A 22,588-nucleotide genomic window follows, 5' to 3' on the forward strand; every position below is an offset into this window, starting at 1 on the left:
CAAAAAAGCAAAAAAAAAAAAAAAAAGCCTCCAATGAGGCTTGGGTTTTAGTGAACAGAATTTAGTGTTACTGAAGTTAAACTTGTATCAAAATTGAGCACCTGCAGGGAGTGCCCATCCTGGCTCAGTGGGTTAAGGATCCAGTGCTGCATCTGGTGTAGGTCGCAGATGCGGCTTGGATCCTGTGTTGGCTGTGACTGTGGTGTAGGCCAGCAACTACAGCTCCAGTTTGACCCCTAGCCTGGGAACCTCCATATGCCACAGGTTCGGCCCTAAGAAGCAAACAAAACCAAATAAATTAAGCAGCACCTGCAGCCTGTTGTTATTAACAGTATTGGAACACAGCTAGGCTTATTTGTTTCCATTTCTTTATGGCTGTTTCTGCACTACAGCAGATTGACAGAGAACTGCAAAGCTTCAAGGATTTACTATCTGACTGACCCTTTACAGAAAAAGTTGAAAAGACCCCTAATCTTAGTGAATTTGTTTTGGGATTGTTAAGCAGTACTGTTTTATGTAAATGTTTCACATCAAAGTCTTTTAAAAAAATAGAATTAAAACTGGATTAAAAAGGTTTTACAAAGTGAAATTTGGGAGTTCCTGCTGTCATGTGACAGGATTGGTGGCATCAGTGAGGCACGGGTTTGATTCCCCAGCCTGGTGCAGTGAGTTAGATAATCTGGTGTGGCTGCAGCTGGGGCATGGGTCTGATCCCTGGTGGGGGGAGTCCATGTGCCACAGGGTGGTAAAAAAAAAAAAAAAAGGTTTGTTTAGATTGGTCAATATGAAGCTATCAAGTTAACTTTGATTCTTTGTTGTAATGTTAAAATGTTAACCTGTCTCACGATTTGGGAGACTTGGAGATGAAAGATAGGGTGATAGAGTCCCACTTGGCATTTTATGAGTTTTACTTGCACACAGTTTGAGGATGAACAACTCCTCGTTTTATACTATGCTTCTCCATATAGTCAGCGTCACATCTGAGGTGCTATCCTCAGATCCATTTCAGGCATTGTTTCTTGACCCAGATGAGTATTTTTCTGATACTGGGCTCTAATTTACTTCCAGACTTGTGCAGAATGGAAAAACTCCCTGTATGCAATCCAGCTGCCAGCCTCGGGTTTTTCTTAGGGCTTCTATGTTTCGAGCGGAACTCCTTGCCCTTTAGAATTGTTGACTAACTTGAGCTGGGGCTTTGCCATCGCTCTGGGGGCTTCTCCAGTCAATTCAGGTTCTTCCTCCCAGGGCTGGCTTTGGTGTAGCCCCGTCTCCCTGCCTCTGAGGCCTTCCCATCCACAAAGGTCTAGTCCCTCTTTGTAAACAAATTACTAGATAGGCCTGATAGGGAATTCCTGGTTTAGTGAAGAAATTTGATGCTGTTTTGATTCTTGATCATTTGTGTGAAATCGCTTAGGGTTTTGCCAGAGTTTTCGCAGATTTCTCGACTGTCTTGGGTTTGTTTCATCCATTGTGCTGGGTGCTCAGTAGGTCCCGTAATTGTATAAGCATGCTATTCTTCGATCCTGGAAAGTGTTGAGTCGGTTCTCTCCTCATGCCCTTCAGCATCAGTCTTGCTGTTCTTTGGAATTGTTATTTGGGGGTGAGCTCTTGGCATCTGTTTTCCATCACAGGCTATTAATACTTTGATTTTTGTAACTTACTCTTTCAATTTTTTTTTTTTTTTTAAGGTTTTAAATTTCAGTCATCTGGTTTCTAAGCCCGACCTCTCCTTCCAGTCTGTTACAAGCAGCAGCCGGTTCTTACATGGATGGGTTATCTTTTCTTCATCTCTAATGTTAGTGACAGTAGCTTCAGAAACTTGTTTCCTTTAAGATGCTTTTCTTTCCTGTTGTCTTGGCCTCTGCCTTTCATCCTCCTTGCATGTTTGGTCATCTTTGGCTCATACGTAGGAGTGGAGCTCTCGTTTTTCTTTGGCGAAGAGCGTTTGAAAATCGAGGTGGTAGTGAATGTGTGGGGCTGAGGGCTGGGGGCTTGGCAACCACGTGGTTCACGAGGTGGGGGCTGAGTCACTTTACTGAGGAGCCCCTTGGTACATCTTTGCTTTTTTCCTTCCTGGAGCCGATCAGGTTCACCAGAGAAGTCTTTTTCCACTCTGCTGCCTGAAGGGTGTAAAAGACCTGGCTGCCAGTGTCCTGGGATCCCAGGAGAGGGAGAAAGCCGAGGGTTCTGAAAAAGTAAACTACTTTCTTTCTTAGCACTGTATGCCTGTTTAGTCCAAAGCTCCCCCTCTCTTACCTGCTTCAGACAAGTTTCTACCAGGATTGGGGAGTTGAGTTGTCCAGCAGTGCAGATAGGATCTCTGGGTTTAACTGTTTGTCAAACTGTCTGAACCAATCCTCTTTTAGTCCCTTTTACCCTGTTTCCAAAGATACCTGGGCTGCCAATTGCAAATAAGCCTTAGGGGTTCTGTGATACAATCTGAAGTATCTTACTGATGACACTCTTGACTATTCAGTTTTCTTGTCTGCTTAGTTGCCATTTGTGTGGAAGCTTTGCAGCTTCCACAGTTTTGTAGTTTCCTCTTCCATGTTGGTCCTTAGGGTTTTTTGTGTTGCTGCCCCCTCCACTTTTTTTTTGTACAGTACTGGGTTTTAGTAGAATTTCAAAAGGAACTAGAAGTGATACAGTTTACTTATAAACAGACTTTTTATGTGTGGGGATGGTTGGTGATGGAAGATCTGGGGGAACAAAATGGGGCAGGCAGATGAAAATATAAGTAGATCAGTACCCTTATAGGATTTGGCCAGCAAAGTAAAGTTCACAAACGGTTTGCTAGTTTGTTACAGAACTGGTTTCTGTTTACCTATTGGACAGTGTTAGGTAGCTTTGATTTTTGTTCTCTCAGTTTTGTAGACCCTGTTAGAGCTCCCAGTTCCACTTTCTAGGTCTTTTGTCCGAATTCAGATTTCGACACCTTTTGATCTGCTAGATGTCTGCTACCAGGTGAGTTAATCTCTTTTTTCTGGGGCTCTGGGGCTCCTCTTTTTTTCTTTTTCTGACCTTCATTGTGTTTTATGAGGTTGCAGGTCTCATTACCACTTTTTCCACATTGAGACGGCAGTTGCTTCATTGTTCTTTTCTGTATGTGTTAGAATGTAGCATGTGGACATCTGTCCCATTGCCATTGATACTGAGATGATTTTGAAAGGTAGGTTCACCAATACCATTAGCATCTGATGATTAGGCCTCTGTGTTCTATACGGTATGTGACTTTATTGCTTGGGAAAGTTCTTTGACGTCATTTAAAAGTACTTTGTTTATGGCCTTGAGGTGTTGTTAACTTCGAAACCAGCACTGAACCCACTGTCCATCACAATGTGTTGGTCCTGAAATTTGTAATGAGTTTATTCAGTTTGGAGTCTAAAGATTAATCTCAAATGTCAAAATCAAGATTCCATGCATAATGGATACACTCGATGTATTTCAGTCATTTGCTTTGGATTCAGTTTACCTAGTAGTGTAATTTATCCACGCACCATTGATCAAGGGGGAACTTGGACTCATAAAGACTGATTTTTACTGCTTGCTTTTGACAGCGTTGGAAAGAATGCATACTTTATCCTTTCTTCACCACTGGCCATATTTAGGAGTCTAGTCTGAAAATTTGCACAAGTAAAATGATTCTAGCAAGATGAATGCCCAGTTGTGCAAATTCGGTTCGTTTGGGCTGTGCATTGCTGTCAGTTGCCTGTAATTTGGAAAGCTGGGGAAGGGCTGATTATAATCTAGTATTTCAAAGAAACCTGCAGGCCATTTACATCAGAATCACTTAGCATTGTTTGGGATTCTGTATTTCACACATCCCAAGTTATTTTAGCTACATTAATTTTTTTTTTTTTTTTTTTTTTTTTTTTTTTGTGTTCTTTTGCCGGCTGCACCTGTGGCATATGGAGGTTCCCAGGCTAGGGCTTGAATCATAGCTGCAGCTGCTGGCCTACGCCACGGCCACAGCATGAGATCCAAGCCACATCTGTGACCTACATTACAGGTATGGCAGCACCGGATCCTTTTAACCCACTGAGTGAGGCCAGGGGTTGAACATGCATCCTCATGGATGGGTTCTTAGCGCTGAGCCACGATGGGAACTCCCTACACTAAGGTTTTAAAGAGTGTGGCTTTAAGTGGTTAGTATTGAGCCTGCTGGTTCCTAAGGACTTTTCGTTTTTAATGTAGAAACAAAGGTGCATGTTTCATAAAACTTAAACCTCTCGAGCATTTTAATCATGGACCCTAAGTCTAGCTTGAAAGAAGAAATTAGCATTCTAATGAGTGTACAGGATGACCACGAGCACTTGTGTATCAAGGGAGGTGGTGGGTAAGCTGTCACTAAATTCTTCAGAGCAGTTCATGCCTCTTACCTGCATGTCGCCCCTTCTGGTTTGTGGCTGATCTCCGTCACCCACTCCGTTATGAATTGGTAATCCGCAGCTCTGTTTGAAATGTATTTAGTCTGGGGTCTTGAGGTGGGCTAGTTATACATTGCCCTGTTGTCTCTACCATCTTTTAGAATCTCATGGAAATATGTAATTCCAACAGTCTCATGAAATAGCTGTGGTATAGTAGCTTTGGGTAAAGACCTGGGGGACCCAAGGGGCTATGTAATTTAGGGAAACAGCAGTGGGGTAACTGCTAAATAGTCTATCCTCCCCAGTAAACCTTGTAAAGGCAGGTCATTTGGCAGGACAGAAAGGTGCTTAAAGGGCATGAAAAAAGGACTTAACAGAGTTACTGTACTCCTTAAAGACGGTTAGATACTTTGCAGAGATGAGATCCGAAGTAAGCCCAGGGTTCCTTGTTACAGCAGTCCAGTCCAAGTTATTTTAGTTGTCATGGGAGGAATTCTTAAGAAAGTCGTTAAAGTACAGACAGACAGTAGGAGAGGTACTAATTCATTAAACATTGATAATCGAGGTTATTAGATTCTATTTTGAGAAAAGTTGCTTGCTGTTGGGAGATATTTTAAGATGAGTTGGTATACATTTTATTTGTGTAGCCTGTATTCTGTTTAATTTGAAAGGAACTTTACTTTTCCTGGCATTTTAGTTTCCCTTAAAAATAAAGTATTGGAAGAAACTTAAGAGGTCTGTTAATATCAGTATCTAAATGTGACATTTAAAATGTCATGGAAGCTATGCTTTGAATAAAAACTTGGGAAAAAGAACCATATAATTGCCCCTTTTTTGTTGTATGGATGGCCTTGGATTACACCGGGCTTAATCACATTTTTAGAAAATATTTGCCCATCTCAGACTGATAAAGTGGAGTCCTTTTAAAAATAAAAATTGGGAAATGGCTTTTTGATTATATTATCAGTGTAGTTAAGATTGGCTAAGGCAATAAAGAAAAATTTGAAATGCTCAGAAATTTATTGTAAATTGCTTCTACAGTCATTGATAAAGCATGCTACTACTAATCAATTAGTTTATGTATTAAGACCTATCAGCATGTCTTTTTTAAGAACCTGGTTGACTTGATTTTAAACTAATGATGTTCTCTGTACCATTTGACTTTTTCAAGATACTCTCCCCAAGCCAATTCGGTTGGAAGCAAGTGTTTCTAGTTCTAGAAGCCTACTTGTAGAGTCTTCATATTGAAATTCATAGTGGGCTTTAATGGGGTTTTGATTTGCACTAAACTTTATTTCCTGAAAGATTACTCATGTTCAAATTATAATGTAGTGCTTTTGTCTTATAATTAAACTCTTACAGCACTCATGTCATTTTTGCACTGTCTTTTTTTTTTTCCAAATTTAAAATTTCCCCCTTTGGATGAATTCCTTGAAACAACATAGGTCTTATTTTCTTAGTTGAGAAGGTAAGACAACTACTGTCCTGTTTAAAATGACAATTTTAAGTGACGAGATTCTTTGGAAAGTTAGCTACGCATGGAGAATTGCCTGGTCTGGTGGTCAGGATTTGGTCCTTTCACTGCTTGGCTCGGGTTCAGTCCCCCATCTGGGAACTGCTGTGTGCCACTGCTGCCAAAAAAAAAAGCGGGGGGCGGGGGGGGGGGAAGAAAAGTTAGCTATCCGCTACTGGTTAAATAGCGTTACAGGTTGAAAAGTCACTCAATGTGATGGAAGGAAAAAGCGCAATTTCCAGTTTTCTCCAGCAGGTTCATGGGAAGGGGTGTTAGGAGGAAGGTTCTCTGTGGGGATATTCCGTCTTTGGCCTCTCCTGGGCTTGCTGTCACACTGTAGTGAGACTGCTGAAAGCGCTGGGAATGCATTTACTAACTGTGTGGACTTCAACATTTTCCCGAACAATGGCAAACTGAATTAGCTGTGCAGAAGGGCCGTCCTGTGCGCCGAGGTGCTGGGGCTCAGTGTAAACACAGCAAAGCCTGACGGCGTGGCTTCACTGTTACGGCCCCTGCGCTCCTGTCCCTTGAGGACCCCATCAGGACGGTGGCGCTCGGTGCCGGCCTGCCGAGAGGCTGCGGTCGCGGTGGGGCGTGCTGTGCCGCCCAGCAGCTCCCCTCGCCCCATGACCTCATTTTCTGTAACCAGCTTGGATTCACCTAAATAGCAGGTTGGAATTAAACAATTGCGGTTCTGCCGAGATTCTGCAGTGAGGTATGGATCTTCAAAGCAAGGTGAAATAATTCTTTTCAGATTGATTAGAATGTGCGGGACATTGTATTTAGGAGACGTTTTAAAAATTCCCGTTTACTATGTTCAGTGGGTTTCAAACTTGAAGTGTTTGCATGCTGACCGCGTGGATGTTGCCAGGAGACAGGTGGACAATGGGTTGCAGTTCGGAAGGGGGGTCGTGGCTGGACCAGGCAACCCTGGGAGTGAATAAAAGCCCCCTGGACAGCGGACGCTGACGCCAACCAGGGACGGATGAGCGCGTGACTGGGTCCCCGAGGTCGAGGGCGCCTTCTCCCCCCCGCAGCAAGCAGTGTCTTCCCTCCTCCTCGTCGGATGAGCCTGACGGACGGGCGAGCGAGAGAACGTGAGAGAACGTGGGCTTCCGTTTTCTCGGCTGCAAAACGGAACCTACCGCAGGGCTGTTGCGAGGATTGAAATAAAGGGCTTCCGAGGCGCTGGCACACCCGTGCGCGGGCGCGGGCTGTTCCTGGACTGCCTGGGCCTGTTGAGGTCCATTTGGTTTCTAAGGAAGCCCCTTCCCATCGCACACGTTCCCGCGGACAGCCGCCTCGGTGGCTGGCGCTGGGGTTGCTCGTCTTTCCTGCCTTTCTTCTCCGCCCCGACATGCGTGGCTTCAGTAGACGTGTCAGCGCGTTGATGGTGTTACTGGTCTTGCTTCCTCGACTGAAGTGGAAGCTTCCCTTAGCATCAGGACTGTTTCCTGCATTTTACATACAGCGTTACTTGCTCAAGCAGCGGTTGTCTCTATCATTGTGGTACCAGGAAGCCCTGATGTTTGAGGGCTGTCTTGGTGCAGGGTAGGAGCCCAACAATATTTGAACGCGTACTTGAAAAAAACTGAGATTGTCTTAATACTTGTTTCTTTTATTCGAGTACATTCCGATAGATGCAGCACAAAGCAGGAAAACAGTCCTTCCTTAGTGAGTGCTTGCTTGCCTTCTTCTTAGCAGCTTTCAACAGTTCATAACAGCAACAAGTCATCTGGGAAACTTTTATAGTGTATTTGGGACTGCCTAAGAGGACAGGCTTTATGTGGGGCTTACTGCCTGGAACGAAGGGGATAGCCTGTGCTTTGAACACACTGCACCTGGAGAGGAGGTTGCAAAGGTATCTTATTGATTAGGCTTCTGGGTCTTGTCATCCTAATATGTAAAAGTGGGGGAGGGGCAGTGGCTAGATGAGGTGATCTTTTAAGTTCCATGTCTTCTAGCAATAAATGGGCTAGTACTCCCTGGCAATCAGGATACAAATCCATTGCTTTCTACATAATTATAATGATAGAACTGTTAGGCAGATTTATTTTCCAAATAAAATCCACCAAAAGTAATGACAGCAGATGCATGACAGTTTCTTTTCTCATACTACTCCTTTTCAAATTCCTATCTCCACCCCCCAGAAACAACCTACCGACCTGATGAAAAGCAAAACAGTACTGATGGGTATTGTCTGGCCCCCAATTAGCTTTCGGGGTCAGATAACACGCGCTGAGACAGGTGTGGCTTTCACGAGGCTATACCTCAGTACTTGTATTGGGAAAATCTCAGCTTTCTAGCTGTGTGGCCTTGAACATGCCATGAAACTTTGCTGTTTATTTTTCATCTTCAAAATACAGATAATAGTATGAACTAACATAATACATACGAGCCATTGGTCTGTGGGTTTCCTTTATACTAACAACAGTTTTTATCTCTTCATGTCACTGTAAAATTTAATAACATAACCCCTCCCCAAAGCACTTAGAACAGCAGGTCAGGCTATATTTTTCGTGAGTGTATAAATTACAGAAATGCCAAGGTTTCTGACATTTACAATGGAAAGGTGGTACTGTGCTGGAGGGTTGGTACTTATTTAAAATGCTGATATTTGGAGTTCCCGTCATGGCGCAGTGGTTAATGAATCCGACTAGGAACCATGAGATTGTGGGTTCGGTCCCTGCCCTTGCTCAGTGGGTTAACGATCCGGCGTTGCCGTGAGCTGTGGTGTAGGTTGCAGACGCGGCTCAGATCCCGCGTTGCTGTGGCTCTGGCGTGGGCCGGGGGCTACAGCTCCGATTCGACCTCTAGCCTGGGAACCTCCATATGCCGCGGGAGCGGTCCAAAGAAATAGCAAAAAGACAAAAAAAAAAAAAAATGCTGATATTTGATCCCTATCAGAATTAAAATGAGTAGTCAGGAACTGCTATTCTGATCATCTTATTTTTCCTCATGGGTTTTTATGATTTTATTTTATTCTTTTAATGATTTTTATTTCTTAAGGTTTTTACGATTTTTAAAACCAACTTTAGACCTCAAGATCCCACTTAGGAAATAGAACTCATGAAACCTTGTTACCAACCGCAAAGTGAAGTTGAATGTTTTGGATTTTGGATATTTTAGTGATTCAAGGTTATTGGATGAAGTGCATCACTCAAAAGAAAAAAAAAGTCTTTTGAGTAGTAAGCTAGGAAGACATACCTGTGATTTATTAGAGAAATGATAGTTTACTAATTTTTTTTAATCTTTACCCAAAGAAATGCCTAGTATAAAACGACGGTTTGAATTTTCATTTCGAGTGAAAGGCTGTGTAGAAGAGGTGAATGCATATCTGGACTGGACTGAACTGTTGAGCTTCTTCTCATTTCTAAAGGAGTGTTAAGTTCATTTCTGAGTACAGAGCAAGATCCCGGGACTTAATGCTGTAAATGCAACCGTCCTTTCCTGGTAGGTAATGGTTAATGCTTAGAGAGCATGTACTGTGTGTGGACAGCAACTCCACGCAGTATTATCATTACTGGCTCCACCTGACAGACGAGGGAGCGAGGGCACAGGTTCACTAACTTGTCCAAGGTCACCTAGGTGGTATGGTGGCAGAGTGGAGAGGTGGAGCGTGGCCAGTCTGATTCCAGGGTTTGCGTTTGTATATTAAAGAGAAGAGTAGAGGAGCGGTGGTAAAAAAAAAAAGAAATGAGACTACAGAAATGGAAGAGGTACAAAGACAAGAATCTAGGGACACGAAAGGGACAAGGACGTAATTCCACCCTCTCTTCTCCACTCCTCCTACCCTAGAGAATGCTTCCGTAACCACAGAGAGTAGGACTCTAGGATGACGCGAGCAGTTTATGGTACCTGCTGGGATGAGGAGGAGGTCAGGTTGGTATCACATTTGTACTTAGAAGGATGATGATGACTGAAAGGAGAACTGCCACGGGGATGATTAGAATCTTTTTGATGTGTTTCCACCACATCCTCCTCCAAATCGTTCTTGTCTTTTGCGATTCCTCGGCCTGAAATAAAAACAAACACAAATTTAATGGGCTTTTTTTTTTTCCCCATTTCTGGAGTCACGTCCACACTACAGTATCTGTTAGAACTATCTAAAAGAACAGATTTGGAGTTCTCTTGCGGTGCAGCAGGCTAAGGGGCCAGCGTTGTTGCTGCCATGATGTGGGTTCCATCTCTGGCCTGGGAACCTTCATGTGCTGTGAGTGCGGCCAAAAAAATTTAAAAAAAGGACAATTTAATTTGGTTTTGACTGATCCCCAAAAGTCTCAATAGGCCTAAGCTGCTGTTACAAAATGATGCACCGAGATTTCTTACTGTGTTCAACTATACTTTTATTTGCTTATTTATTTAATTTTGTGACTTGAACAAGCTACCAACTCTTTGAACTTGTTTCCTCATCTTCACTTTATGGTTTTACTTAAATGCCACCAGCTCTTACAACCCTGTTTAAAATTGCTGCCCCATCTCCAGCCCAGAAGCCCTGTTTCCCTTCAATACGTTATTTTTCTCCCAAGTGCTTTTCTCTCATCTAATAATATGTAAATTTTACTTATTTTTTGTTGAGAATGTAAGCTCTATGAAGGCAGAGATTTTTCATTCACTGCTCTATCCCCAACAGCACACAGTATAGAGCAATGTTTAATACTGTTCAAAAAAAAGAATGACTGAGTTTATTTCTTAAATAGGGATGATAGTATCTGCTGAATAGTAGCCCAGACTGTGAGAGTTAACTGAGACAGTGAATACAGTGCCTAGACTGCCACATAAGAGTAAGTTATGCCATTTTAATAATTTTTTGATGAATAATGAGATGGATTTTGTTAAGTACAACAGCGTAAGTTTCGTACTAAAGTTTTTTCTTTCTTTTTTTTTTTTTTTTTTTGGTCTTTTTAGGGCCACACCTGCAACATATGGAGGTTCCCAGGCTAGGGGTCCAATCGGAGTTGCAGCCCTGGCCTGTGCCACAGCCACAGCAACCCTGGATCGGATCCTTAACCCACTAAAAGTGCCCAGGGATGGAACCTGCGTCCTCACGGATACTAGTTGGGTTTGTTACTGCTGAGCCATGACAGGAACTCCCTGCACTTAAGTTTCATATATTAATCTAATTCAAAAAATGAAACAGCTTGCTTTTTAAAAATTATTGAAAGAATTCAAGGAGCAGTGGAGAGAAATGACACAAAGCCACACAAGATTGTAAAATCCTCCCCCTACTCCCTGCAGAAAGCTTTATTGTTTTCCTTTGGTCCATTCCTTTTTGTTTTTAAAATGCATGTAATTGCTTTTTGGAGTTCCTGTTGTGGCTTATCAGTAACCTGACTAGTATCCACAAGGACATGAGTTCAATCCCTGGCCCTGAGCAGTGGGTTAAGGATCCAGTGTTGCCATGAGCTGTGGTGTAGGCTGAAGGTTTGGCTCGGATATGGTGTGGCTGTGGCTGTGGTGTAGGCTGGTGGCCACAGCTCTGATTCGACCCCTAGGCTGGGAGCCTTCATATGCCTAGGGTGCAGCCCTAAAATTAAAAAAAAAAAGAAGAAAATTCTGACCTAGAACAGTGTCTGACATATGGTGGGTGCTCAGTAAATACTTGTTGAAAGTACCTCATGTAGCTGTTTATTTTTTCATGGTGTTTGTTTTCCTCGGCATCACTGGAAAGTGTGTGTGTGTGTGTGTGTGTGTGTGTGTGTGTAAGATATATATGTATTTCTTGACTTTTTTCCTGTTTCCAATATGGAAAAGAGACTGTAACTCCTACCTCCCCTTCCCCAAACCCACATCTTTCCCTTCTTTCCTATATTCTCTCTCTCTCTTTTAATTATTTATTTACTTATGTAGGCCATGCCCGCAGCATATGGAAGGTCTCTGGCCAGGGATCACGCCAGTGCCACAGCAGCACCCTGAGCTGCTGCAGTGGCAGCGCAGGATCCTTAGCCTGCTGCACCACAAGGATCTTGCTCCTCCCTTCTTGTTTCCTTAAATCTCTGTAGGAGGTTCCCTTGTGGCGCAGCGGGTTAAGGACCTGGTCGGGATCAGGAGCTTCCCCTGCCATGGCCGAAACAAACTTTGTACATATTCACCGCCGCGTGGAGGGTACATGACTGTTCTTTTTCATGTACAGCGTTTTGGTTTCTCTAGCGCGGCTGATAGGGAGGTAGTTAAAATGTTGTCACGCGTTAGCTGTTCATCTTCCAGCCAGTACTTCATTCCCACAGTCTCCCGAGCAGCTGTGTTGGCCGCGCCTGCTTTTCTTCCCGTTCCTCAGAGTTTGACCTGCTCCGTCTGGCTGGGGTCCGGGTGGGCTACACCTATAGCTTTCATCCTGAGCGCTCTGTTCACAGATATCCTGGGAAGGCCCTTTTCTTGTTTTGGGCCTTTTGTTTCTTTAATCTCATTTCTTTGGCTTATTCCTTCCTGTTGGTGAGAAATCTCTGCTGAAAACTTCTTAGAAAGCGTGAGTGAGAGTATGTTTCTGAGAACTTAACGTGCCCAGAAATGTCTTGATTCTACCCCTACACTGAGGTGTCGCTCGGGTACAGAATCTGCTGTGGACACCGCTTCCTTCAGGACTCCGAATGCACCCTCCACTCTTCTTTAGAGCCCGTATGTTACTTTGGCAAAATGCAATGTTTTCCAATTGCCACAGCTTTGTTTCTTCTCTTTGAAAACCTTCAGAATCTTTCTTTTTAATGTTCCGTGACTTCAAGATTACTGCTCTGCTATGGCCCTTTCTTTTTGGTTCATTGAATCTGGAAATTCATGTTGTTTGGTTCTAGGAATTTTTCTTGTATTAATAAGATTTTCTTGGAGTTCCCATTGTGGCTCAGCAGGTTAAGAACCTGGCTAGTATCCTTGAGAATGCATGTTCGATCTCTGGCCTTGCTCAGTGGGTTAAGGATCCAGCATTTGCTGTGAGCTGTGGTGCACAGGTCACAGATTCAGCTCAGATCTGGTGTTTCTCTGGCTGCGGCCTAGCCTGGCTGCTGCAGCTTAGATTCGACCTGGGAACTTCCCTGTGCTGCAGGTGTGGTCCTAAGAAGAAAAAAAAAATCAGATTTTCTTCCCTCTGATTTCTTCATTTTCTTTATCTGAAACCCCTGTGATTCACATGTTGGATTTCTTAGACTGTTTTTTCTCGCTCCCTTTTTGCTCTGCTTTCTGAGAGACTACCTCAACTTTATATTACAATGGTTCTTTTTTTTTTGGCCACATCACAGCATGTAGAAGTTCCCAGGCCAGGGATCAAACTTTGTCACAGTAGTGACAACACTGGATCTTTAACCTGCTAGGCCAGCAGAGAACTCCCACAATGATTCTACTTAGTTAAAAATTTTTTACTATTTTAATTTTTTTTAAAAAATGGGAGTGTACCCTTATTTTATTTATTTTATATTTTGCTTTATAGGGCCACACCTGTGGCATATGGAGGTTCCCATGCTAGGGGTCTAATCAGAGCTGCAGCTTCTGGCCTACACCACAGCCACAGCAACATGGGATCCATGCCTTGTCTGTGGCCTACACCACAGCTCACGGCAATAACGGATCCCCGACCCACTGAGTGAGGCCAGGGATTGAACCTGCAGCCTCAAGGACACTAGTTGGATTCATTTCTGCTTTGCCATGACGGAAACTCTGCTATTTTAATTTCCGAAGGTCTTTTTGTTCTGTGAACAGCTTTTGTATAGTTTCCATTCTTCTCTCAGGGCGGTATTATCTTCTATTATATCTCCCAAGACATTAGAGAGGGTTTTTTTTTTTTTTTTAATGAAGCCTTCTTTTGCTTCTTTGTTTTGTCTACTTTTTTTCCAGTTTATCTTGATATTTTTTATTATAGAGATTTTCCTCAAATAGCTCATGATCTGTGGGATTTTTTTTGGTTCTTTTGTTTTCTTCTACATCAGCATGGACGTTCCTGGGTCTGGGTTTGAATCCAACCCAGAGCTGTGGCCTATGCCACAGCTGCAGCCACACTGGGTGCTTAACTCACTGCACTGGGGTGGGTATCAAACTGGCGCCTCCGCAGAGACGAGCTGACCACTAACCCACTGTGCCGCAGTGGGAACTCCTCACGATCTGTGTTGTTTATTAAAAGGATGACCGGAAACCCAGTATGCGTGGGTGAGGGCTGTCACTGGGTGGGCTTCACTGTAGGGCAGTCCGGTGTGACGCTGGCCATTTCACTGGGGGATGCCCACGATCTGCACGTCATCTGCAGTCTCGTTTCCTTGACCTGGTCGGTTTTCTTAGAGAGGAATCTAATCCCTGCCTGGGTGAGGCTGACCCTGGGTCGGCTCCTTACGCAGGATGCAGATTTTCACTTGGTCCATCTACTTTTTTTTGCTTTTGTTGCTTTTTAAGACTGCACCTGCGGCATATGGAAATTCCCGGGCTAGGGCTTGAATCAGAGCTACAGCTGCTGGCCTACACCACAGCCACAGCAACGCAGGATCCGAGCCGCATCTGTGACCTACACCACAGCTCACGGCAACGCCGGATCCTTAACCCACTTGAGCAAGGCCAGGGATCAAACCCACATCCTCATGGCTACTAGTCGGGTTCGTAACCCACTGAGCCACAACGGTGCCTGGTGTCTGAGTTTAGAATCTCTCAGGTCTATTGTCTTTAGATAATACAATGTATTATCCTTTGTCAGGGCTGAGGAGAGGACGCAGTGTGGCTGTAAAAAGTGGGGAAGGGGTTCTACAGGTTACCTGTTCTTTTTAAAGACTTTACACCCAGTCTCTTCTTTCAGATCTGAACTGCTTTTAGAAGCACCACGTGCTCTGTTTCAGATCCTTTCCAAGCTTCTGTGGCCTGGTCAGCTTGCATCTGAATGTCTTCTGCTACAAGCTTATGTTTTCAGGTTTTACTGCTCTATGGAGGCTGTTAAGTACTCACAACCCATTTTTCTAACTTCCAAAATTGTTGAAATTTCTTACCTGTTGTCTTTTTTTTTAAAAAATCCTAGTGATTTATACATTAAAATCTCTAATTATTGTTTTACCTATCATTTTATTAGAATTTTGAGAGGATACTAAAATAAATATATATGTTTAATCTGCCGAGTTAAGATCCATGACCCATGCTTATCTCTACGCAGACTGGCAGGTAGCTTACTGGCCTACTCTTTGTAAAAAAAAAAAAAAATCTGCTTTTTAACATTCAGTGGAGCCTTTTACAAAAAGACCGGAAGAGAGAAAATTATTTTAGTTATAGACAAAAACAGAGGGTTTAGTGAGAACGATTATGTGCTGTGTGAAAATAACCGGAGAAAAGTTGTAAAATACTTCAAATTTCATCTTTTCTTGAACTGTTCCTACTCAACTGGGTTCAAAGAGGAGGTAATTTTTCTCTATGTAATCATAAAATATAATTTATACAAGCAAGTGAGATTTGTTTGGAAGAAAATGCAGTAAAGTACTTATTCTGTAACTTTCTAAAATTTAGATGCCTTAGATGTTTTAGATTTAGATGCCTCTTTTCCCATAAGAAAGACATAATCTAATAAAAAAGTTATAGACCCAGTGATGCAGTGGATTATGTAACCCTATAACTCTGCCACTATTACTATTCAGAAATGCTAGATAAGATATAAGAAGCAAACTTATTATTAATACTTATTTATTTATTTTTTCTTTTTAGCCTGGAGGTTCCCAGGCTGGTGATTAAGTTGGAGCTGCAGCCACCTACACCACAGCCACAGCAACTTGGGATCTGAGCCTTGTCTGCGACCTACACCACAGCTCCTGGCAACACCCAATCCTTAACCCACTGAGTGAGGCCAGGGATCGAACCCACAACCTCATGGATCTGGCTGGGTTTGTTACCACTGAGCCATAATGGGAACTCCAGGAAGCAACCTTTTAAATGCACAACTGAGCTTGGAAGAGAGTAAGAAAGAGGAAGGCCTAGTGCGGGAACCTAGGAAAGCAGAGAGAAACTGCAGGGATGGCGCAGCTCCCCTGGATTGAGGAAGGTGGCAGTGTTGGCCTCTGTCAGGCAGAGTTTCAGATTTAAGTGCTTCCAGGGACCTTGGGCTAAGACGGGCTCACGAGAGGAAAGCAGCGAAACTACTGAATTTCCATCCTCCTTGTAAACTAGGCTCAAAGCTTTGGAACCTCCCTGCCTCTCTCTCAGCCCCATCCGATCTGTCAGCAGCTCTCATTCGTCCCACCTTCCAAATCGGGCCAGAATCCAGCCACTGCTCTCGCCACCTCTATTGCCGTCCGCACGCATGTAGTGTCGCTACACCTTCACCGCCTCCTATTCCTTTAGAATTTCCTTTGGTGAGAAGCGTGCAGATGTGATGAAGACAGCTGTCCACTGAAGACTCTGGGCTCCCCCTGCCGTCATGGAGACTTGTTGCTGGCCAGAGGCTTTCCCATCAGGGGCCCCTTTTCCCTGGCTTCTTGCCCCCTCTTGCCGTGCCCCCTCTCTCCTCCTTGCTACAAGACTAATTTCTTAAAATAGGTTGAGTAGAAATGCTAGGTGGCACCTGGGGGCTGAAGCGGCAAAAGCAAATGCGTCTTTCCCTCCCTGTGTAAGCAGCTGCCAACCGAAACGGAAAGACTCGGGGGCCGAGGCGATGACAGGGTCACAAAACGGAGAGCTAAGTGGAGGTCTGTCTGTGCAAAAACCTGCCGTAGACGGTGGGGCAACCAAGAAACAGACCGGTGTTGTGTTAAAACACTGAAACTGGGCTCAACTTTGGTGTAGGTGGCTCGTGTTTCTTCAGTATTGAAACTGGTAGTAGGACAGGATGTTGTTCGGAAACTGAAACCTGTGACATGGGCTCAACCATCAGGTGGTAGGCAGAGAAGCAGCTGATGTTAGGGGCGTGAAAGATAAAGACCGATGCTCTGCGGGGAAAGATAATTGCTAAACCCGTCCCCCGTGACAATCTGGACGGCAGACAAAGCACGACTGGGCCCGTCACTGTAGAAGAAAGCGTTGGAAAATAAAAGGGTAGGGGTGTGAGCTCTTGTTACTGGTACAGTTAGCAGAGCAAAAACTGGCTGGTTGGCAAGAAGAAACGGGAAGGAATAGACAGACTGCAGACCTGTGGAACATTGGAGGCCTGGATGAGCTCACGGTTTGGGGGCCGAGACAGTAGGAGACGATTGAAAAGGCAAGTATGCATGATCAGAAAACTCTGCAGACCGTGGCCTGAGAAACATGTTTTGCAAATGTCCACCAAAAGACAGGTACCAGTGTGGTATGGTTCCTAAGAAGGAAGAAACTGGAATCTACACTAATGTTCATTAAAAGGGGGACGGATAAGTACACGCTGTTTCTTGGAACAGTAACGATACGCTGTAGGAAGCTAAATGGATAAATGAGAGCTCGTTGTATCAAAACGAAGACATTTCGCAAATATAATGTTGAACTACAAACTCAGGTTGAAGAAGGATATGTTCATTATAATGTCATAAATACAAAGTTTTAAAAGTGCAAACCAATATTATACATCGATAGCTAAACATATATAGCGGAGGAATCAAAATACGCACACAGGTGATTCATAGCAAATTCACAACAGTGGTTCTTAGGGCGAGGGAGTGAGATGGGCTTGGAAGGTACACGGGGGACTTCAAGTGTGCGTGATGTTATTTCTTTAAAAAACAAGACCCGAATCAAATGCGGCAAAATACTAAGGCGAGAAAAGCTGGCTGATGATTGCAAGGGTATTAGGTATATTATTTTCAAAACTTTCTCAGTACCTGAAGTGAAAGTCAAACCGAGGTAGTCTTGATTATGGAATTTTATGGCTGTAATTCCAAATCACATTGTAAGAACGTAGATGTATCAGGTCCCCACTGTCAGGCCCTTATGCTTTATCCGTCTGTTAAGACACTAACACGCACTCTGTGTTGCAGTTAGGTTTGTACAAATCTCTCCTGCAGTGGATAAAGCGGTGGCAGATATCTTATCGCGTTCTTTTATCCCTGCAGATGACAAGCATAATATCCTGTGCATAAAGCCCCCGAAGAATGCTTATAAATTAACAATGAATGGATCTAAGTGGCTTGGACAGTTTTGTGTGAATTCTCGTGTTAGACCCTCACAAAGGACAGCGGCAATCCTGGACAATGATTTCCTTTGTTACTTCTTTGTAGATTACATAACCGATGGGACCTCATCTCTTTCCTGCTATAAAAATAGTGTAGAGGATTGCTTTAGGTTAGGTGGTATTTAATTTAACTAACACTGTGTGCCTGTTTATTGGGGTTGTAGCTGATTATTCTTGGTGGCTAGCGTAGAGCCTGGTAGACAGTAGGTCTTCAAGAGATGTTTGTTGAACTGATCAGTAAGTAAAAGGGGCAGGGATGAGAGAGGCATAGACTCGGTCTGGGCAATAGATGAGGAGATACTTCTTGACTTGGGTTTTGATGGATGAGTAGAAGTTTTTCCAGGGCAAGGAAACAGAGGAAACGGCACGTGGAAAGGTATGGAAAAAAATGCGGCATGTATTTTGGAGGAACTACAGGAATCTGATGTTTTGAGATGTGTAAACTACACGACTATGACCTCTGGTAACGGGATTGGCAGCACAGTCAGAAGAAAGTTCGTTAAGTTAAGGAGGGTGGGCTCTGCCCTGTGTGGACGAAGGTGCTTCACCGGAGGGTTTTAAGAAGGTGCTAGAGAATGCTCGTAGCTGCATTTAAGTAATACTCTAGTGTCAGTGTGGAGGATGATGCGAGTGGAGTAGACCGGAAAGTAGGAAGAACGATTAAATCTGGGAATCACTGTAGTCAGACAAGAGATAACTGATCTTGGAGTGAGACAGGGAGGGACACCGTGATGGGCAGAAGGTGGGTTTCAAAGAGATTTAGCCGGGAGTTCCTGTTGTGGCGCAGTGGAAACGAATCCGACTAGTGTCCGTGAGGATGCAGGTTTGATCCCTGGCCTCGCTCAGTGGGTCGGGGATCCAGCACTGCCGTGAGCTGTGGTGTAGGTCACAGACGTGGCTCGAATCCCATGTTGCTTTGGCTGTGGTGTAGGAAGGCAGTTTCAGCTCCAGTTTGACCCCTAGCCTGGGAACTTCCATATGCTGCGGGTGCGGCCCTAAAAAGAAAAAAAAACAAAAACAAAAAACACAAGACATTTAGCCATTCTGTGGAATACTCTTTAGCTAGCAAGGATAAGGAGTAAAATAGTAGCACACAACAACATGAATATCAAAAACTCTCTTGAGAAATAAAACACAAAAAGTACGTGTTATATTTTCTGTCTGTATGACGTTCCAGAAAAGACAACAGCATCGTGATAGCAGGTTAGTGGTTGGCCGGGTTCCAGGGTGGCAGGAGCGGCAGCTGCCAAGGCAGGCAAGAGGAGGACCCCAGGATGGGAGAGCTAGTCTGAGCTTCATTGTGGCCACACAATTGTACACATCCACCAACTCATCAAACGCCACACTTAAAGTGGGCGCATACAGCACGTAAACCACACCTTGGTACAGTGTTTTGAAAGGTGTAAAAATGAGGCTTAGAATAAAAAAGATTGTGGGGGTTGAATCAATAGAACTTGGTGAGTAAAAAGTATGTGTATACTTTGCTTTACATGGCAGCTGTGTTTCTCTAGAAAAGACCTCTAAAAATAAAATATGAAAGGGGAGTTTTCTGGTGGCTTAGTGGATTAAGGGTCTGTTTTGTCACTGCTGTGGCTCAGGTTACTGCTGCGGTGTGGGCTAGATCTCTGGCTCCAGAATTTCTGCATGCCATGAGCATGGCCAGTAAAATAATCAAATCAAATCAAATACTCAAAGGGAACTACACCCTTGGTGATTGTTTTTAAACTGTTTTCTAACAGAGAATTTCGGACAATCCAAAGGTGACAGGACGGTATAATGAACCCCTAATATGCTGAACATCCAGATTTAAGCATTGCCAATTTACGGGCAATTTTGTTTATATCCCATTCTTGGAGTTCCCATTGTGACACAGCGGAAACGAATCTGACTAGTATCCATGAGGATGCAGCTTCAATCCCTGGCCTCGCTAAGTGGGTCGGGAACCCCGTGTTGCTATGAGCTGTGGTGTAGGTCGCAGACGCAGCTTAGATCCCAAGTTGCTGGAGCTGTGGCAGAGGCTGGCTGGCAGCTGTAGCTCTCATTAGACTCCTAGCCTGGGAACTTCCATATGCCGCAGGTGCAGCCCTAAAAAGCAAAACAAAACCAAAAAAAAAATTTATGCCCTTCTACTCCCCCACTTCTGAACTATTCTGAAGCAAGTGTCAGCTGTTATGTGATTGCATTCGTATAGCCAGAGTTCAATAATTGTCTCATGAAGTTGTACGTTTTCATTTTTAGAGTTTGTTTGAGTCAAAATCCACATGAGGACCACACGTTGCCACTGACACACCTTCCAGCTCCTTTCTCCCGGGGTTTCCCTCCTTCTCATCCCTTGCAATTTATTGGTTGACTATGATTTTCTTAATGCAAGAAATCCTTCTTTTACACAAATAACCACCTCCTGCTCGAATGGGCTTCACAATTTGGATTGTCTTATAATTATTCTTTTTAATATTTTAGTTGCATTCCAGTAATTTTTGATAAAGCCATATTTTGGTGAGAGAGGTTTATCTCACTGAGTATCCCTGGTATGTTTTTGCTTTTGGCAATTTGTCTCAAGGCAATGATCCCGTGGCTCAGAGCACTGTTTGGGGTTCAGGCGGCTGTGTGACACTCACAGTTATTTGCAGATTGTCTGTTCTAGCAGTGAAGATATTCAGTCTTTCTTCGCTTTCCAAAATTTTATCGATATTTTGAGTCATGACATTTTTAACATCAGTTACTTGACTTCTCAGCGTGGATATCGAGCTGTCATCTTGACTTTTATTGTATTTCATCTACATAGAAGTGAAACATAATATACATTTTATGTTCTATAAATGAAATCTATTATATTGTACAAATCAGAACAAAGGTGTTGAAAACACATCTCATCTGTATTTCAGCATAAGGAGTCAACCAAGCCCCAAACTGTCCCACCCTAATCTTGTAGGAAAAATGGGGAGTGGTGGGAGAGGGAATATATCAATATACTTATTCAATCCATTGGAAATATTTTTTAGCAATTTAAATTGTTTGCTATTTATTTGTGTAGACCTTTTAAAAGAGCAGTTTTAGGTTCACAGTAAAATGGAATGGAAAGTACAGAGTTCCTGCATGCTTCCGATGTCCCACATGTGCAGCAGGCTGCCTCCCTGTCACCATCCTGCACCTGAGTGGTCCGTGTGTCCCAGGGGACCTACACTGATGCGTCATGATCACCCAAAGTCCATGGTTTACATTAGGCCTTGCTGTAAATATCGTCCGCTCAATGGACTTGGACCAATGTCAGATGACACGGACGTGTCTTTACAGTATTACGCAGAGCAGTTTCATGCTCCCTTCTCCTCAAGCCCCGGCAACAACTGGTCTTTTTATTGCCTCCATAGTTTTGCCAGAGTAACATATAGTTAGAATTATTTAGCATGCAATGTTTCAGATTGGCTTCTTCTTTTTTTTTTTTTTTTTTCTTTTTAGAGCTGCGCCTGTGGAGGTTCCCAGGCTAGGGGTACAATCAGAGCAGCAGCCGCCGGCCTACACCACAGCCACAGCAACGTGGGATCAGAGCCACGTCTTCGACCTACACCACAGCTCAGGGCAACGCCGGATCCTTAACCCATTGAGTGAGGCCAGGGATCAAATGTGCATCCTGTGGGTACTAGTCGTGTTCATTTCCGCTGTGCCATGACAGAAACTCCCTGGCCCATTTTCTCATCAGGTTTTTTTTTTTTTTTTTTAATGTTGAGTTTTAAGACTTTTTTTGTATATTTTATTTATTTATTTGTTTATTTGTTTATTTATTTATTTATTTTTAGGGCCGCACCTGCAGCATATGAAGTTCCCAGGCTAGGGGTTGAATTGGAGCTGCAGCTGCCAGCCTCAGCCACAGCCACAGCAATGTGGGATTCTTAACCCACTGAGCAAGGCCAGGGATTGGACCTGGATCCTCATGGATACTAGTCGGGTTTGTATCCCAACGGGCCACAACGGGAGCTCCCATCGTACATTTTAGATTACAGTCCTCTATTAAATGTGTCTTTTGCAAATATTTTCTTCCAGCTGTGTCTTGTCTTCTCATTCTTGTGACAGTTTTTGGATTCAGTTTGACAATCTCTGTCTTTTAATTACAGTTAACTTTTCAAGTAATTATTGAATAACTGGATGAGTATCGTCCATATTTGTTAACTGTCTTCTCACTGCTCTTGTTCTTTGCTCCTTTTTTGTCTTCCACTCTAAGGTACAGTGTTATATTTCAACAGTAAGCTGCAGAACTATATTAAATAATAACTTACTAAGCACTTAGAACGTGCCAGGTACTGTTTTAAGCACTTCACACATTTAAATTAGTTCATTTAATTACCAAACCACTATATAAAGTAGTACTCTTACTAACTTTTATTTTCTAAATAAGAAAACGCAGGCTGAGAGAAGTTCAGACTCGAGAAGCTCCAGATATTGAGCCTTTACCCATTGTATTAATAATCCTAAAATTATATATATATATACACACACAGATACACACACACACACACATACATATACACATTGTGTGTGTGTGTGTATATATATATAATTCTGGACAGTTATGCACCAAACTGTTGATTGTGCTCACCTCAGCGGTGTTTGATGGAGATTACAGGAGATATG

At 43.4% G+C, this 22,588-nt stretch overlaps 1 protein-coding gene across 5 annotated transcripts in view; it reads right to left on the reverse strand.

Annotated features, from left to right (window-relative positions):
* Positions 1-1,837: 1,837 nt before the first annotated feature.
* VAMP9 (vesicle associated membrane protein 9) overlaps positions 1,838-22,588 on the reverse strand; it is a 29,850-nt gene continuing 9,099 nt past the window's right edge. Inside the window, exons 5-7 of one of the 5 annotated variants that reach the window (XM_084973725.1) lie at positions 20,581-20,739; positions 9,739-9,896; positions 1,838-3,347 (exon numbers count right to left, since the gene is read on the reverse strand). In XM_084973725.1, coding sequence (XP_084829851.1) covers positions 9,759-9,896; positions 20,581-20,739 — 297 coding nt within the window. In that variant the 3' untranslated portion in view covers positions 1,838-3,347; positions 9,739-9,758. Of the gene's footprint in view, positions 3,348-5,368; positions 7,722-9,074; positions 9,897-20,580; positions 20,740-22,588 lie in introns of those variants that run through there. The other 4 variants (XM_084973724.1, XM_084973726.1, XM_021101891.2 and 1 more) reach the window with 4 other exon arrangements.

The sequence above is a fragment of the Sus scrofa genome, chromosome 8, assembly GCF_054392235.1.
Source record: "Sus scrofa isolate SSC_HxYL_T2T_F1_AM1 chromosome 8, Sscrofa_HxYL_maternal_Yorkshire_Landrace_v2.0, whole genome shotgun sequence".
NCBI classification, from domain to species: domain Eukaryota; kingdom Metazoa; phylum Chordata; class Mammalia; order Artiodactyla; family Suidae; genus Sus; species Sus scrofa.